The following is an 18,647-nucleotide window of genomic DNA, read 5'->3' as shown; positions in this document are numbered from 1 at the left end:
TATCTTCTTGCAAATTCTTGAAAAATATATAATATAAATACTAAATACAAAATCAATTTATTATATTCTGCATATTTTTTGAATAAAAAACTTCGATTTAAGCTAAGCAAAAATGTGCATTTAATAAACTTTAATAATTATATTTCTAGCTAAAATGTAAACTGCTTGAGTTTTTAATATAATTTAAAATACAAAATGTATATACACAAGTAAGCAAAGGTAATTGGACAAAGCAAAAGTTGAAGGTACTCACCAATTGAACATACTTTATTGGTATCAATGGAATGGTTTTCAAAATCACTTTTTAATGATAGAAAATTTGTTTAACCCATTAAGTACCCATTAAAAAATTGTATCTTTTGTAAAATACAGATTTTTGAAATTTTTTTTTATAGATATAGAAAAATATTGGGATGCAAATAGTTGCCCTTGCCTACTTGTCTATATAAGATGTATTGTAAAAAATTTAAAATATTTGTTTAATATATAAAATGAAAAACAAGCTTGTTATCTGTGTTTAAAATTCTAAAAGAAAATAATACAATTAAAATAATGCTAACTTTTACAAATTTATAAATATATTGCATTAAAATCAATTTTAAAATATTTTTAGATTTTTTGAATAGACAACAGCAACAATCTTAGCTTTGCATTCATTGCTTAAAGCTAAGATTAAAGCCTTTAATTAACAACAACTTAAATAAAAATATGTTGTGTATAATTAACTATAGCATATAGGCAAAATCTTTTGCAAATGCAATTCAGTGCATGAACCAAGTGTCAGCAGCGAAGCTTTACAATGAAACATAAAGCGCATAAGCCGCTGCATTTAACTGACACTAACACACACATACATAGACACACATATACATATGTAGTCTATATACAAATGATCTTTTGCACAAACAAACAGACAAAGCTTAAATTTTAAGTAGACGTATTCATGCACTTCGTATGCGTAATTATTCTTTGTTTAAATATTTCATAAGCTGGCACTTAAAATGTCAGCGCAAAAAAAAACACACACACACACACACATACATGCTGGCGCAACCTTTGACTGTTACATGCAGAGTTCATACATTTTTCTTAATATTTACGCGTTTACTTTTATACAGACGTAGCCAACTCACGCCATTTTATATATTTGCATTTTTATGAACATTTCAGTTGTTGTTGTTATATATAATACACATCTTTTATATGCGCATACACTTATATACTGCATTGTGTGTGTGTGTGTGTGTGTGTGAGCTTGCATTAAAGTCTATTAAATTACTTAAGCTGTAGCTGACAACAACAACAACAAAGCAACGAAGACATACGCTCAACATTTTAAAGCATAATTTCTCAAGCATAAATCTTTGTGGCTTTTGCGCGCTGCCAACAAACAAAAATTAGTTGCACTCGCAACACAGCAAAGAAAAGTAGAAAAGCACACCCTGCATAGAAAATTGCAGGAAAAGCGCATAAGCAACGGTAAATTATGCGCCGCAATATGTCAGCATGTTGCCAGCCAGAGTTCGCCTTATGCATCCAATGCGTTTGTCACACAGCATGGCGGCCAAGCTGCCAAACCGTTAAGGGTGCTGCTGGTGGTGGGTGGGTTGGTTGGTTGGTTGCCCATGCTTAATCAGAAATTATTTGAAAATGCTGCAGACGCAAGTCGCAAGTCGTGACTCGTCGCGCGCTAGTCACGCACAGCCAAATGCAGCTGTTATTGTTGTTACGCTTGTTATTGTTGCTCGCAATTTGCAACACGCTGCGACCTCATGACCCAAATGGAATGAAATCTCAAGCAGGCAGGCAGGCAGGCAACAGCAAAAGACAAACAAAAGGCCACACAGAGTTGCCATAGACAACATTCATAGACTGAGACTGCAAATGCAGCGCGTTGCATGCGGCGCTCCAATCGCGTGCGAAGGCGACGACGTCAAGCCTCACAAAAAAAATTAATTAGAGTATGTGGCATTATTTAAATGTCATCAAGTTAATGATGAGCAATATTCGACATTGCGTTATTTGACAATACGATATTGAATGTTACGATATTCAACGTTACGGTATTCAACGATACGATATTCGACGTTACGCTATTCAACTTTGCGGTATTCAACGTTACGATATTCAACGTTACGGTATTCAACGTTACGATATTCAACGTAACGCTAACAATATTATGATATTTACATGTCGATAAGAAACATATCAATAATAACATACATATATCGTAAAATGCAATATATACATATATATATTACGATATTAACATTTGAAAGATATTGTATTTATTATAAACGATATTCACTTTACATAGTTACATAATTACAGATACATAATTTACTAAATACATAAACTACTTGTCTTTATCATATTCGTAATAAGTAAATTTTGTATTACGATATTCGACATAAAATATATTGCGTTACTTAATAAATAAATAACGATATTAATAATTAACGCTCATATTACTATCATTATTAATGTCGCTTTAATATGCATATATGAGAAAACGATATACATAAACTACAATATACATAAAATATTTAACATACGATATTTACAATAAGTGTAACTGATATTACGATATACAATATTGCAACATTATGTGCAACAATAAAACTATGCAATATATAATAATTAATAAATTATGCTATTGACAATAAACAGTTAAAATAATTTACGATATTCATATTACAAAACTATTTTATACATAATTTACTAATTTATATTGCAAATTTAGTTGCTTATTACATATTTGGGGTAGAGTAATTGCTCTCTTGTTGTTAATGCGCTTCTGGTAAGTTATTGTCAATAACTTAAAAGCTGCTTACGATATGTAACAATGCTAACAAGCTTAATGAGCAATTAATTTAAAGAAAAGGATCAAATGGCGCCCACTAACATTGTCATACTAAGAGACAAGCAACTGCTTACCTGCGCCTTTTATAGTTTTTGATATTTTTTTTTTTCTTAATATTAACTCTCGTTAGCATCAACATTTGTGCACTCTGCGCTTGCCACACAAATGTTGCTTGTTGCTTGCAACCGAATGCGTTTGCCTGTAGGTTTTTTTTTTATTTTGTTGCACAATCAGCTGCACACAAGGCATTGTTGGCTTTTTGCTTATAATTTACTTTTGCTTGTGCGCTGACGTAGTTTGAGTTTGGCTTTGTGTGTTTTTGTGGCGTGTAAAATATTTGCTCTGCCAACACGGCAACAACAACGATAATAACAACAAATGATAACGACAATAGCGCACAGCATTAACCATAATAATTTTCTTTTCGCAAAAAGTTTGCAGCCCGTACATGTTGCAAGAGCTGCGTGGAGAATGAGAATACAAAATACAGTTGCCTGTCATTGTTAATCAGCTGCCAGCTGCTGGTAAACAAAATGCATTCAATGCTGCCTTGGCATAATGCTATTGTTGCTTTTGCCTTACGTGCTGTTATTATTATTATTGTTGTTGTTGTTGTTGTTGTTGTTGTTGTTGTTGTTGTTGTTGTTGTTGTTGTTGTTGTTGTTGTTGTTGTTGTTGTTGTTGTTGTTGTTGTTGTTGTTGTTGTTGACACACCCTTCAAGCTAAAAGGGAAACAAAAGTGACGCATGCAAGCAGCACGTGCATATAAAAGTTGACTCACTCTCTCTCTCTCTTTCTCTTCGCTACACATGTGTGTGTGTGTGTAAACAGCTCTGTGATTTTTTTTTCTTAGCTTGTAACAAAATATTTTATATATTTCATGCTGCACACTGAGCGCCACATAAAAGCGCTTAAAAAATCTTTTCAATTTACTTGCTTTGATTTTTTTTATTTTTTCATTAAGTCAACGCCGTAGAAAGTGTATTCATAATAAAATCATTGGCTTGCAGTGCTGTCAATTATTTGCAATTATTGTTTACTTTTTAAATGCCATGAATATATTGTTAATGAATGAATAAATGTATCAAATGAGATGCAGCAAGTGTTGTTAACCAGAAGACAATTTATTTTTTTAATAACATCACATTATCCTAGCAGTGCCGACAGCAATACGGCGTATACTTAATGAATAGATAAACACAGTAAAATTTTCCAGCTTGCCTTTTATTTTGCGCTGCTTTTGATTCAGGATCAAGCTTAAATAATTCAGCATACATTTTGATATAAATTTATACCTGATAAGGCTTCATTTTAAAATATTTGCAAAAACATTAATCATTAATTATTTTTAAATTATTTATTTTGGCATTTAATCAAGACAAAACTTTGCTAATACATAAAATTAAGTATACGCAAGTATTTGAAGTTAAATATTTCTTAAATAATATTTCTTAAATCTTTGTTCAATAAAATATAGAGTCTATAAGTTAAGAAAGTAGTGCAACAAATTTTAGCAAAATTTAGAATTAAGTATACGTAACATTATAAATTACACATAAACACTTCAAATTAAGTATACGTATATATTTTTAGTTAAAAAATATATTAATAAGAAAAAAAGTAGTTAAGAGTTCATAAAAAGTGCACATTTTTTAAAAAATTAATTAATTAATAAAAATTAAGTATACGTAAATATTTAAAGCTAACAATTTTATAAATAAGAAAAAATAAACGAAGAGCTGATGAAATAATTTAATAAATAATAATAATAATATATAAAAAAAAAATAGTCCATATTAAGTATACGTAATTATTTGAAATAAAGTACACGTAAATATTTACGTAGCTTAAAGTTAATATTCAAAATGAATTATACTAAGCAAAGAGAATTCGTCAGAGCCGCAAATTAAAAATTCTAAGACTAACATGAGGTAGCAAAGATTTTTCTCTTTTAAATTCAAAGAGCAGTGGATAGAGATTGCAAACAGGCTTTTCACTTAGAGTGTCAATAGTCAAAAGTTTCATAGGTTGCATGTTCTAAACTACTGACTTTGTATTATTGTGTAGCTACTATTGAGTCTGTAATCTTTACAAATCTGTGAAGCTAAGGCGAATGATTGGTTGAGCTCATTGAGCTTATTAACACATCGTTACTTAGTTACTTGCTGAGTTTGCAGTTGCTGCTGCTCCTGCTGCTGTTGCTTGGTATTAAAAACTCAATTAAGTTGCTCAACGCTTTACAAAATCAATGAAGCAAGCCTGTGCTATGAAATGAAAACTGCTTACAAGCCAGAAAAAAACTGAAAAATGATTGGCTTTAACCAAAGTCATAAATACTACATATGTGGGCCACACACACACAGACGCACACAAAAGTTACGCAGAGAAATGCAACATGAGCGCTTCTGGCGATAAAAAGGTCACGCAGCTAAAAATAATTGATAAGAGATTATGTTTTACAAGCTAAGCAAGAAGCACAGCTCGTAATTTCTCGCACGTAGCAAACGACGGCAGCAAAAGTTCGTAGCTGGCCGCAAAAACGTTTGAAAACTTAATTATTTTAGGGGCTGCCACAAGGAAGTGCCACTGCCACAGACAGCGGCACTAAAAAGTTATTTATTTTATGGTCAAAAGTTACTTTTGCACACACACACGAGAAATTACTGGAGCAAACATAAATCAACTGCTGCTGCTGCTGCTGCTGCTGCTGCAACGTGCCACAGAATCTGAATAATTTTTTAATTGTTGAATTTAGTTGGCGGCCACCTCAGCAGCAACTGTAGCTGCCTGCTCCTTAGCCACCTCAGCGGCAACTACAGATTTGATTTCACGCGCACGCTGCTCGCTGGGATTGAGCACAGTCACCGATATGCGACTGTTGCGCACGGACGAGCTGTGCCGGCTGAGATTGCTGCGTCTGGAGCCAATCGATGGCGCAATGCTGACCACACTGGGCGAATGCGTAGTGTCCTGCTCCTGCTGACGCGCGCCCTTTTCCATGTCTTCCAGCACCGAATCGCGATAGAAACTCTCCTCCTCTATCTTCACATTATACAGTCCGGTGGGATGTTCCGGATCGAAGCTCACATCTGGGCGTATGTCGCTGTCAGTGACCAAGACGCGCGCCGTAGGCACAGGCAGAAACTTGAACAGACGCTTGCGCAGCTGCGGCATGTAGCTCACACGCATGTGCTCGGGCACATGATGCAGCTGGCTGACAATCTTGGAAGCGCGCAGCTCGAGCGGGCGATCGGTTAGGCGCCGGTCGTCCGGCAGGCGTGCCTTGATTTCCTCCAGCTGTCTGGCTGTCAACTGCAAGGGACGCACGCCGTCCTTCCAGCGCTCCTGGCCGCTCATGAATGCGATCTTCTTATTATTGCGCAGCTGCTTGCGCACAATGCGCTTCGCTATGCAGTTGTAGACAATGCGCGGCTCGTAAGGCGCCAGCGCATAGTCGCGCGTCGACATGGGATAGCGCTTGGGATTGGACAGCATATTGATGTACTTGCCCTCGGCGAATAGCTTCAGCTGCTTCTCCGACTTTTCGCCCTTCTTAGCTTTGACTATTTTCTTGGCACGCGGCTTGGGCAAATCGTGTTTGCCCATTATGAACACATGGCGATGTCCATAGCCCTCCACATGTCGCCAGTCGGGCTCGCAGTAGCGCTTGGCATTGATGCGCTTGTAGGGCAAGCGTCGAAACTTGAGTCTCTTCTGCTGCTCAATTAGCATTTGTAGGCGTGGCATTGTCTGGCGCCCACGCTCGCAGGCGCACACATTGGGAAAACGCACATCGTAGCGTCCCGGTCCGGGCTCAAAGCTTATGTGTCGCCGCAGCAAGCGGCTAATCTTGTCCGGCACGCACGAGTGACGCAGAAACAAATGCGGATTCTCTGGCTCACTTTCGGTTACGGGCGCCATGTTGTAGCACATCTCATGGGCTGCCGTATGCGTATCGCAGGGTCCGGGCTCCGCTGGATTGCGATAGCAACTGGTCTGATCGGTTATCATTATGCGCGTAGTCGGACGACGATCGCGTGCATCTGTAGAAATATTGAGAAATGCATTAGAACGCAGCCAACTGCACAATACACTTTGTTAGTTGCTGATATAAAATCTTTTGATTATTCTTCTAAACAAGTCGAAAGTTCTAAGAAAAGAAATAGCTTAACTTTGGTCAATGCGCTCTGCTCTAATTTCTTTCATTTTATTTTATTGTAATTCTAAATTTAATTCTAACTTTTATTTAGTTTAATTTATAACATATAAAGAAATTCCAGACATGTACTAAAATTGTATTAAAATTGAGAATTCAAACTAATGAATTACAATAAAATGAAATTTATTTATTGAATTGCTTAAATAAAGTTATTGGGTCTTAACCTAAGTTCTAACAATTAATACTAAGCTAATTGCAAACCTTATTTGATTTTTTTCGCTTATTCTCGCTGCATTTGCTGCTTAAGCAATTGATCTTAGGCTTTGCTTCTATTAAAATATGCTGTAATTAATAATCAAATTAAATAAATAAAATATTTGTACAATACTCGAAGCAAACAACAACAAACAATTGATCTTAAATAATGTGTAGTTTAGTTAAGCAGTCTGCTGCTCATGGAAATTTTTTGCCTGCAGTCAAAACAAAAGCCACAAACAATCGTACGATGCACAGTGAGCGCCGCTCTCAGCGACAAAGCAAGCGACGCTCTCACTCTGTCGCCGCAGCGCTGCTCTCGCTAACAAACTCATGAGCTGACAACAAGCAGGCATTGACGGTCGCTCACGCTCTCTGAGCGACTTGCGCTCTTAATCTTATTTCTGCACTCTGATCAACTCGCAGCTAAGCCAGCGAGCGAGGTCAGTCGCGTACGAACTGTTGGCGACTAAACAAGCAGTGAGCGAGCTGCTGGAATAATAATAATAATTAATTCAAATATACGTATGAACTTAATATCAATCTGTTTAGCTTGATTTAGCAATTTCTTTTAAATAGACACTATGTATTTGAATCATTAAATAAAATGCTTTTATTTGAAGAATAAGTTATTTGTTGATTTGTAGCAGAGCTTTATAAATATATGTTTAATAATATTGCTAAACAATTCAATGAAATTTTAATTTGCAAATTAACTTTATGTAATAAAGCCTAAAGCGCAGCTACAAATGGCAATCAAATTTAAGCATTAACATAAAAGTAGTAACTTAATTTATTTATAACAGAAAAAGCAGCATAAATAAAGTAATGTAATTAATAAAGTTAATTTTGCAAGGCTAAGTAACAATTAACTAATTTAATATCAATTGCGATTGCTCTATTAAAATGAGCTGTCTAATTATCAAATTGAATTTTGCCAAAACAATATAAATATAATTGAATATAATTGAAACAAGCGTTGCACTCACTTGACAAAAAGATGCCCTTTTGCTTGTTCTCCGGCTTGAAGAAGCGCTCGATTTCCGCTGGCAGCTCATAGAACTTGGAGCCCGGCATCTTGATGCTGACCAAACTCTTGTTCGTATGCATTTTGGCAAACAGCGTGCCCTTGGTGCCCTGGCGACTCAAATACGGCACCGGCAGCACCCCATAGCGATTCGGCGCCTGTTGATAGGAGCGCCAGGTGGTCATGGAGCGATCACATTTCAAAGGACGTGGCTGTGGATAGGGCGCTGAGGGCGCCTTGTTGAAACCTGTAATATGCTTATAGTGCGCGTAGGTTGCTGCGCTAAAGTCCTCGCCGCGATTCTCTGCAAGGATGCAGCTTAGTTGGATTAAAGTTTATAAGTAAATTGTGCGCACCTTTATGGCAATTGGCATTGTAATGCTGGCCAGCTAGCTTGAATTGCTTTTGCACGCCATCCAAATGATCCTCGCGCAGACGATTGCCTTAGTGAGACGCTAAATATTACGCATACGTCATGTATTATAGAGTTGACAGCTTACGTGAAATCATAAACAGCGGCAAGCTCATGCGTGTGGCTACAAAATTTTGCCTATCCTCCGAGTACTGCTTAGTCTCCATTTTAGCCATTTTAGCAGCTAATTTATGTGCTTATAAAAATATATGAAAGTTTGTTGTTGTGCTATGAGTTGTGCTATTGTGTTATGAAAATTTAAAGCGCTTGCTTAATCATTTTTTAACTTTTACTTCAAGTTGAAGTTTTTCTCACACGTCCAACGACCAACTGCTTGTTGATTGACTGTTCAGCCTGTTGGGCTGTTTGCATATTGTCCAGGGCTGCCTTTTTGGCTGATTGCCTGCATTGCATGCATTTAATCGAATTAATTAATGGCACATTTCACATTCATCATTTACACGATTGCATATTTCGTTTTTATTTTAACTCAACGTTGTATTTTTATTAACCTAGCCGCCCGCACTTTCACACAGCTGTCTGTCTTGCTCTCTCTCTCTCTCTCACTCACTCTATCTCTACTTGATTGCAATTGCAAGCGCGGTCGCGTGATTTTCATTGGCAGTTTTCCACACACTTTTTATAATACAAATATATATATATATTTTTTTTTTTTTTTTGTTGCATGAATCAGCGAACTGCAAAATTCAATTGAAAATCGTTGAATGCAAGTTAATCAGTGCGCTTGGCTACGCTAATTATGTGGCCACTGAAAATCAGCATAAATATATGTATACGCATGTCTATGTGTGTGTGTGTGTGTGTGCGTAATGTAACCGAATTGTCTGTCTAATGATTTGTAATGAAAATTTGGCTTTTGTAACATTTTCACAAAATATTTAAAGCAATTGTTGCTTCTACTGCATAAAGCTAATAAATAAATATGAATTTATATAAATTTATCTCTTTGTTTTTGATGCTTACAATTAGACAGACATGAGTGAGTAACAAATATTTAAGCAAGTTTAATGCTTTAGTACATAATTGTAATCAATTTTCTTTAAAGAGCCAGCCAAACAATAGAACATAAAATTTTTAATATTTAAAACGAAGTGTTCCCTTATTAGCAACATCTTGTGATTATAAAATCAGTTGTACAAATAAATTAATTATTCTTTTACGACTTTACTTTACGTTTTTTTATACAAAACATTCTTATTTTTAAATATTTAATTTAAATACTTTCAAACATTTTCATATGCCAACATAAAATAAATAAATGTTATTTAATTCAATTTTTTATAGCTGTAGACATTTTAATTTAAAGGATTACAATTCAAATCTATTGCTGGCTCATTTCTTGATTATATTTTATATATATATTAACGTTATTAAAATATTCTAATTATAAAATGTGAATTATTATGCACTGAAATTGAAAAGAGAAAAAAATTGAGTAACAATTTTGTTTGCCAAATAAAATAAAATAAAAGGCTTCTTTTACTTATACATATCTAACATTTCATATATTTTATATTGCACATTAATTTTAGAAATTGCTATTTAGTCTTCTTTTGGCGCTGGTGGTGGCGGTGGTGGCAACGGTGGTTTGCCTAGTGCCTCGCGGCGTTTGGCATCAGCCTTGGCCTGAGCTGCTGCCTTCTTGGCCTCCTTTTTGGCCTTCTTCGCAGCCGCCGCGGCCTGCTTGCGCTTCTTGGCCAAATCCTTTTTGACCAGCTTGGCCATTTCCAGATTCACAGGCAACGGCGCACACTTGAAGCCCGCTGGTGGGGCACGTGTTAGTTTGATGAAGCGATATCCAGTTGCGTATAGCATGCCCAGGCAGGCTTGCGGGCGTATGCGATCCTTGGGCATATCCTTAAAGTACAAGTCCTTGCGCTGTATCTCGGGCATCTTATAGCCTTCGCTATCCCGCCAGTAGCGCATATACTTGGGCGTAAACTCCTTATTGGGCAGTTTCCAACTGAAATGCGGCCCATGCTTCTGATACTTGCCCCAGCAGCCGGGCTTGTCCACATAGAACCAAACATCAGCATTTGGATAGTAGCGCATCGTGACTCGAAACAAAAATTTTATAAATATTTAAACAAAAATTTTAACTGCGTCGAAAAATTAGAAATAAATAACTTCAAAAGTAGCAAGACAAAGCTTAACTAAATTTAAGCGTCAGCGCCTACTTGAAGTGAAAAAAATATTTAAATATATAAAAAACTATATAGGCTAGGCTAAAAGCTTAGCTTTAACTTTATAATATGCTCTCGATTTTGCAATAATATATTAAGCAATAATTTTGTAACAATATTTAAACGTTCTTTAGCTACATTAAAAAATCTTTTGCTTGAAGTTGCAACATTTTTTTATAAATTTTGATTGTTACATTACTTTATATATTTTCTTTATTAGCATATTGTTGTTAATTGATAGTTGCTTTAATTATACAGCTAGCTTTTAAGTAAAATTCTATTTTGTATTTATTAAGAGAATTTATTAGTAAAAGTAGAAAATAAGATAAATTTGACACAATAGAAGAGAAAAATTTATTAAGCTTCATTAATATAAGTAATTAATTTAACCAATAACTTATTAATTATTATTTTAAAAAAAATTTATATAAGTAATTATATAATTAATTATTATTTATAAAAAATTATTCGAAGCATATTTTGATTAGTTTCAGCTCATGAACTTTTTCTTTAAGCTGTCAGCAATAAATTTATTAATTGCATATAAATAAATTGAAGACTTTTGAGCAAATGCCTATAAGGTATTTTAATTTATAATAATAAAATGCTAAATTCAAGCTGAAATTAAAAACTGTTTTTCATTTTTTGCTGCTGTTTATAGTAAATTGCTTTTCATTACAGTTTATTACACATTAAGTGCATTCAAATTAAAACGTTACTGCCCAACTCGTTATAGTTTATTGCCAAAAACAGAGAGGGAGAGAGTGAGTGAGACTATAATAATTATTATTTGTCGCAGTGCATTAAATTCAAAACTCGTTTTAGATTTAAACATTTTTGCGGCACACTCAATTGGTTTATATGGTGGACACATATTTTTATGGCTTACCCCAAACGAGCTCATCCACAATTTATGCGTTAAATGCGTATTTTTTACAAACCAGCAAATGGTTTTTTAGCAAATGGCATAAAAATTGGTTTATTATGCTGCAGCGGCAGCGGCAGAGGCAGCAGCAGTAAATGTTCAGTCTGAGCAGCAAGTGACTGGCTGATCAAGTTAAGCTCATTAGATTAAAGACGGGAAACACATGCAGCAACAAAAGGTGCTGCCCAAAAACTGTCAATTAAGTTTAATTATTTTATGAGCTTGCTACTAAATGGGGTCACACACACAGACACACATACAGTGGCAACTTTGCTAATGTGCAATGTGCGGCGGCATCTTATGCAAGTTGAGAATGGGTTTTGTGGCTTGGACGGTTCGTAGCTTGGCCCGCTAAGCAAAGTCAATTATCCGAGCAGCTTTGATGCAAGTAATTGGCATAATGAAATTTTCTGAGCCAACGACAAGGATAACCGCAAAGAATAGAAGCAGCAGCAACAGCAGCAGGAGCCGTAACCATAACCGTATTAGCATATCTGGCGGCATGACTATGACTATGTTTGCCCATCATCAGTTCTAGACCCTAAGCCAAAGTTGCTACTACACTTTCTGCTTCATCTTTTGCTGCTGCTGCTGCTGGCAGCTTTTGTGTCTTTTGTTTTCGCTGCGTATTGAATAAATATTTAAACAGTCCAACAGCTGTCGCACAAATTTTAATGGCATACGCTTGTGGCGCCTTGACGCGCAACGGATGCTCTCGGGCCCGGCCCAGTGCAGTCAATGCCACCAAAGTGTTTAAATATTTTATAAACCAAAAGGGCACAGCATTTGACAATGTGTGTGTGTGCGTCTCTCTTTCTCTGTCAGTGTGTGTGCAACAAACCATAACCAAGTAGCAACAGCAAAACTGCAGTCCAAATGGCCAACTTAGTAGCTGATGCGCTAGTCTAAAGTACTTACCAAATTGTCTAAAGTTAACATGTAACTGCAGCCCAAGACGCCAGCTCAGACGAGTTGAGAGTGCATTTATATATTAGATTAGTGCAGCCAGTAACAATCGTAAGCCACCATGCAATGTTTATTGTGTGATTAATGTAAAAGACAAGGGAAAACAGAACTTATGGCTGCATTTTTTTTAAAGCTTAAGTTCTAATTCCAATATATAACGTTTTTTTTATTTTTAAGGCTAACAACTTTGCACATTGTGACCTTTCTAAAATATAAAGTTGATCTTTAACAAAGATTCCACATGATTATATGTAGCCTACTTTTAGGCTCTACTTTGAAAATTTATTTCTTTCAGAATTTTCTACTTTGAAAATTATTTCTTGCAGAATGATATGATGAAATGATATAAAATTATAAAAAATAAAATTAGAGCACATTTATCACATCTCAATTGTATTTTTTGAATACTATATTTAATAAATAAAATAATGATAATGATTTTTATACACTTTGACATGGTTTTTTTTTATAAAATTATAAAATTCCAGATGTGTATTTTGCTGTTAAATTAGTTTGTGGCAACTTTACCTAATTATAATTTTGCATAATTAGTAAAAAAAAATGTCAATATTTAGTATTATCTATTCAATTTTTATAAAAATATAAAATTAATAAAAAATATATAAAATATAGTTAACTTTTTTTAAAATTGACAACAAAAAGAATGTTTTTATATAACATTTTTAGAACATTTTATTATATGAAATATCGTATTACTTCAATAGGTCTTTTAAATATATAAAAGACTTATTAAATCGGCAACATTATTTTATTTAAAAAATTATATTTTATGTAAATTAAAGCTATAGAATAATTATTGTATTACAAATAAAAAAAAATAATTCAAAATAGAACATTTTTTATAATTTTTCAATATACAAGCAATATTAACTAACTTTATAAATAACAATATTTTAAACATTACATTGCTGTCTTAAGCTTAAAATTCTGTTAGAGAAATCTCACTCAAAAAGTATTGAAAGCATTTAAAAAAATAGAAATTAAGTGTAATAAAAAGTGCTATTGATAAGTCAATTTCTTCACTAACTTAACAGCATAATTCCAATTCATTTCACATGCCTATTGATAGTTGATGCACATCATTTTTTCTAGAGTATATTGCAGTGCTTTCCACTGTCGGAGTACATTATGTTGCTGCAGTATATATGTTGTTGGCTTGGCATTCCCTTAATGCCATGAATTTTCGTTGGCTTGCATTTCAACAAGGGATGCCAACAAGCGTTGGGCCATTGTCTTTCCCTGGCCATTGTGGTGCTGGTGCTGGTGCTGATGGTGGTTTTTTGGTCACTGCTACAGTGGGTGTTGCCTGTTTGCGGTTTGTTGTTGTTGTTGCTGCTATCCGTTGCATGCATATGAACGACAGCGCTCAACACTTTTTATCGTTGCCATCGCCGCACTGCTGCCTTATTATAATTTTCTCTCTTTTTTCGTTTCGTACGTTTTCTTTTGTTTTGCTGTTGTCAGTAAATTTCCATGGGGGCTTAGCTGGCGTTGCGCATGTTGTCGAGTTGATTTCCAGAGCGCGCTCGCTTACAATTTGGGGCAGTTGCAAGTTGTTGGCTAAGCAACAAATATTGCAAAAAGCCAATTGCATTGCAAATGCTTGTGGCTTATAAAGTTGTGCATATTATTTGCCCCAAGTAAATATCAAAGTCTAATTGCAGCTGCAAATAAATTGCATTTATTTATAAAATATGCGCTTAGCTTGAGACAATCTATGAGGCAAAGCTGTCAACGCTTTTCAATTATGTTGCAAAGAAGATGCGACATGGTTATTTTTATCGATGCGCATTAAAAGGCTTTTAAAATTTATTGATATTACCAACTCTATTAAATTATGCCAGCCAGCCAGGCCCCGCACCCTCCCCTGTGTGTCAGGCTCAGCCTCAGGCCCGCAGCTTGACTTTTTTTCTACGCTCTTCACTCTACAATTTTTATTTTGTTGTATTTTGTGTGAGTGACGTGGCAATGGCAGCAAATTTTCCATGTCGTCAATGCCAGCGACCGATGACTGGCAGCAAAATTGGCAATGCCAAAAGCAGCGACGCGACGCCACGTCAGGCAGCGTCGACAGCGTCGTCGGCAGCGATTTACGCTGTGAGCTTCATTGAGTGTGGAGCAAACTCAATTTATGTGAAAAATACTTTTAGTTACTGTGCATATATTAAATGTAATACACAGCCCACAATAACAGCAGCAATATATGTATTTTAAGACTCTGTAATGAAAGCACAAAAGGGTCTTTTAGTTTAGCCCAAAATACTCAAGTGCTAAAGTGGATAAGCAGTTGGGCATCTCCCATATTGTCTAGTGGTTAGGATATCCGGCTCTCACCCGGAAGGCCCGGGTTCAATTCCCGGTATGGGAATATATAGAATATTGTGCTATAATTTTTTTTATATATTTTTATTTTATATTTAGTTTCATACTAAGCATAAGCTGTCTTTAATTATTAACAATTGTCCTTTCTTATAGCTCTAAAATTAATAAAAAAAAAAAAAAACCCTTCGTGTGCTTTACGTCCTATGTCTGTCCCCCCCTAAATTCTTTACTCTAGTACTGTTGAAAACTCTGCAGTTGTTTTCGTGCCTAGAGACTTGTTGTCAGGTGTTCTGGGTAATGGTAACATTCTTCAGTTCAAATCAGGTCCGCATATGACTCTTAATATTACGACTGATCGATAGAGTCTATTTCCCAAAACAAAGGCGTACGCTACACTTTAGGTTTCCATTTAACGAACTGCAGCTTGACTAACTAAGCCGCCGTCGCTTTGCATTAAGCTGCGCTTTTTGTTAATTAGTATCTCTCCTTAATAATTGATGATATAAAATAAAAGCTAAAAGTACTTATTCATTTAATTTGATATTAAAATCCCTTGCTCTTGTTTAGTGGTTAGGATATTCGGTTCTCACGCTGTAGACGCGGGTTCCATTCTTGGTACGAGATTAAAACGAATTGAGTACGATAGAAACAATTTTTTTATTTTATAAAATACCTCTAATTTTTGAACAACGAGCGTGGGACAAAAACAACTTTATCAATTTTTTCTTATAGCACTACTTGTAATTTATAAAAAGAAAACCCGTTGGTGATTGCTGCTCTTTCATGGTATGGGGGCCGTGGTCTTATCACTACACTCTCTTTTAAATTTTGTCTTGCCTACCTAACTAAACTAAACTAAAAACCTAACTAAGCTAAAAACTATCTAATAATAAGTATTGGGAATCAGTTGAGGCGCTATGAGCTGATGGAGTCCGGTACCACCCACCCAAGGGTGAACGCGCCACTGCTTGGGTTTCCACTTGGCAATGCACAACTTGATTAACTAAGCCAACGTTGCCTTGCATTAAGCTCCGCTTTTTGTTTAATTAGTATCTCTAGCATTATCCGTTAATTAATTGTTAAAATTAAAATAATATAAAATTGCTTATCTATTTTAGCTAATCTTTATATCCCATATTGTCTAGTGGTTAGGATATCCGGCTCTCACCCGGAAGGCCCGGGTTCAATTCCCGGTATGGGAAATGCTAAGCGAAATTTATTTTTTATTCTATGCATTAATTCTATGCAATATGCATGTTCATATTTCTCTACAGAGCTTACCAAGTTCGACTTAAACCAACTGAGCATTTTTAGCACTTTAACCCACACGCAAGAAAATTAAAAATATTTTTTAAACACATATATTTTGCGCAACGTTAAATCCTAGTCTGGAATAGTAAGTTAATGCAAAAAGACGAGCGTGCAAAGTAGTTTATTATGTGCACACACACATTGAAAGCCTCTGCTAGGGCTCGCAGACATTGCGTATGATTGATAAATTCACGTACAAAGCGCACGAAATTAAGTTGCATGCATTGCGGTGGCGCCACTAAAGTTTATTTAATATGCGCATACAGTAGTGGGCAAAAAAATGTGAATTTTATTCAAATTTAAATAATATTTTACAACAACATTGCCAAATTATATGAACAAAGGCATTGTTTAAATTTTCTAAACTTTGCTGTTATTTTAATCCAAGCTCACACTGTTGCTAGTGATCAATCAAATTTGTCTAAAGATTATAGGTTTAACTATAGAAATTCAATAAACCTGACGGCATGTGTAATAAACACAAATAATCCATTAAATTTGACAATTCCGTTTAGGCGTTGTCACTTAGTTTAGACAGTGCAATTAGCAATTTATTATATCCAATCTGGCAGGCATTGAACTGCACACAAATAACACACACACACACACACACATTTATATATATGCACATGTGTTCATTTAATTGCAATTCTCTTTTGATATGCTAATTATATTTACAAAGCACTTTACACAGATATCTTCAAGTCAAACTGCAAATTGCCTTAGTTAAGATGACACCCAGAAATTAAAGTAAATAAGTAGTTCAAGTAAATAAGTATTTAAAGTAAATAAATTAGTAAATAGCGCACAACATTTACTTAAGCGCTTGTTTAAATAGTTTATGCTGTCAATAACAAAATATTCGCTTTAGACTCTCGTAACGGACAGACCCTGATCTGTAGTTATACTTGTAAGCCGGCCGTGCCGCATATATATATGTACATACATATATTCAAAAACATTGTAAATTTAACTTAACTAAACACACTGCAGAAGGCAGTTTTTATGCATTGAATAATTAAAATTATTGTTTGCAATTTTCAATATTATACTGTGTTTATTTAATAAATTTTGTGCTACACTTAAAAATTTAAAATTTGTTTTTTTTTTTATAGTTAATAGTGTGTTTGTTTTTATAATATATATGCTATAGTATTAGTATGTAGTATTTTATTAATGCATACATTTAATATTTGAAAATTAAAATCTTATATATATATTTATTAAGCTCTGTTGCACACCAACAATTAAGTTATTCTTCAAATAAGAACATTTTATTTAATGATTCAAACAAACAACAACAATTGTTTCAAAATATTCTGAAGTTTAGTTAAGCAGTCTGCTGCTCATGGAAAGTTTTTGCCTGCAGTCAAAACAAAGCCCACAAACAATCGTACGATGCACAGTGAGCGACGCTCTCGCTCTGTCGCCGCAGCGCTGCTCTCGCTAACAAACTCATGAGCTACTAACAAACAAGCATTGACTGTCGCTCACGACACTGAGCGACTTGCGCTCTTCATTTTATTTCTGCAATCTGATCAACTGGCAGCTAAGCCAGCGAGCGAGGCCAGTCGCGTACGAACTGTAGGCGACTAAACAAGCAGTGAGCGAGTTGCTGGAATAATAATAATAATTAATTCAAACATATTTAGTTAATATCAATCTGTTTAGTTAGATTTATAAATTTCTTATACATAGACTATATAGCTTATTTATTTATTTTATATTATTTTTTTATATATTTTTTAAAACAAGACAAAGCTTAAGATCAATTACTTAAGCAGCAAAGACTGCGAGAATAAGCGTATAAAAAACAAATAAGTTTTGCAATTAGCTTAGTGTTAATTGTTGTTAGTTAAAAATTAATTGAAATATAGCAAGCATTTTATAATTAAAAGAAGAAATATCAACAAACCTCAACTGCTTTAAATATGAAATAAATTAATAAAAAAAAACACATATAGGCATAAATATTAATATATGAATGTATGGTATATTCTAGGGGCATTGTTTGTTTGTTTATTATGATTTAATAATTAAAATGTTTATAATTATTTAATATTTTAAATAACAGTAAATAAAAAATGTTGCAAAAAAGAAAACAATTCAATTTTCTTAAAAAATAAATTAATTTATAAATAAATAGCAAAATATTTAAAGCAGCTGTTGAATTAAAACTAAG

The 18,647-nt window shown here is 34.5% G+C and overlaps 2 protein-coding genes and 2 non-coding genes across 4 annotated transcripts; 2 read left to right on the top strand and 2 right to left on the bottom strand.

Annotated features, from left to right (window-relative positions):
• Positions 1-5,542: 5,542 nt before the first annotated feature.
• LOC108595267 lies at positions 5,543-8,971 on the bottom strand. Its single transcript, XM_017980480.2, has 4 exons — positions 8,805-8,971; positions 8,661-8,747; positions 8,267-8,608; positions 5,543-6,906 (listed from the first exon to the last, which is right to left on the bottom strand). Exons 1-4 carry the CDS (start codon positions 8,890-8,892, stop codon positions 5,615-5,617), a joined length of 1,809 nt encoding a protein of 602 aa, XP_017835969.1. The 5' UTR covers positions 8,893-8,971; the 3' UTR covers positions 5,543-5,614.
• Positions 8,972-10,225: 1,254 nt separating this feature from the next.
• Positions 10,226-10,849, bottom strand: LOC108595806. The gene has a single exon (XM_017981097.2). The coding sequence runs from the start codon at positions 10,787-10,789 to the stop codon at positions 10,280-10,282; it is 510 nt and encodes a 169-aa protein (XP_017836586.1). The 5' UTR covers positions 10,790-10,849; the 3' UTR covers positions 10,226-10,279.
• Positions 10,850-15,128: 4,279 nt separating this feature from the next.
• Trnae-cuc lies at positions 15,129-15,200 on the top strand. Its single transcript has one exon. It is a non-coding gene; the product is annotated as a tRNA-Glu (tRNA).
• Positions 15,201-16,284: 1,084 nt separating this feature from the next.
• Positions 16,285-16,356, top strand: Trnae-cuc. The gene has a single exon. It is a non-coding gene; the product is annotated as a tRNA-Glu (tRNA).
• Positions 16,357-18,647: the final 2,291 nt, after the last annotated feature.

Source organism: Drosophila busckii, chromosome 2R, assembly GCF_011750605.1.
Source record: "Drosophila busckii strain San Diego stock center, stock number 13000-0081.31 chromosome 2R, ASM1175060v1, whole genome shotgun sequence".
Lineage (NCBI taxonomy): Eukaryota > Metazoa > Arthropoda > Insecta > Diptera > Drosophilidae > Drosophila > Drosophila busckii.
This window is presented reverse-complemented; position numbering and strand designations above follow the sequence as displayed.

Coding starts and splice junctions, on each gene's coding strand:
- LOC108595267 (XM_017980480.2), bottom strand. CDS start 8,892: ATGGCTAAAATGGAGACTAAGCAGTACTCGGAGGATAGGCAAAATTTT. Junction 8,748..8,804: donor GCCGCTGTTTATGATTTCAC/GTAAGCTGTCAA, acceptor CGTCTCACTAAG/GCAATCGTCTGCGCGAGGAT. Junction 6,907..8,266: donor AAAGGGCATCTTTTTGTCAA/GTGAGTGCAACG, acceptor ATATTTCTACAG/ATGCACGCGATCGTCGTCCG.
- LOC108595806 (XM_017981097.2), bottom strand. CDS start 10,789: ATGCGCTACTATCCAAATGCTGATGTTTGGTTCTATGTGGACAAGCCC.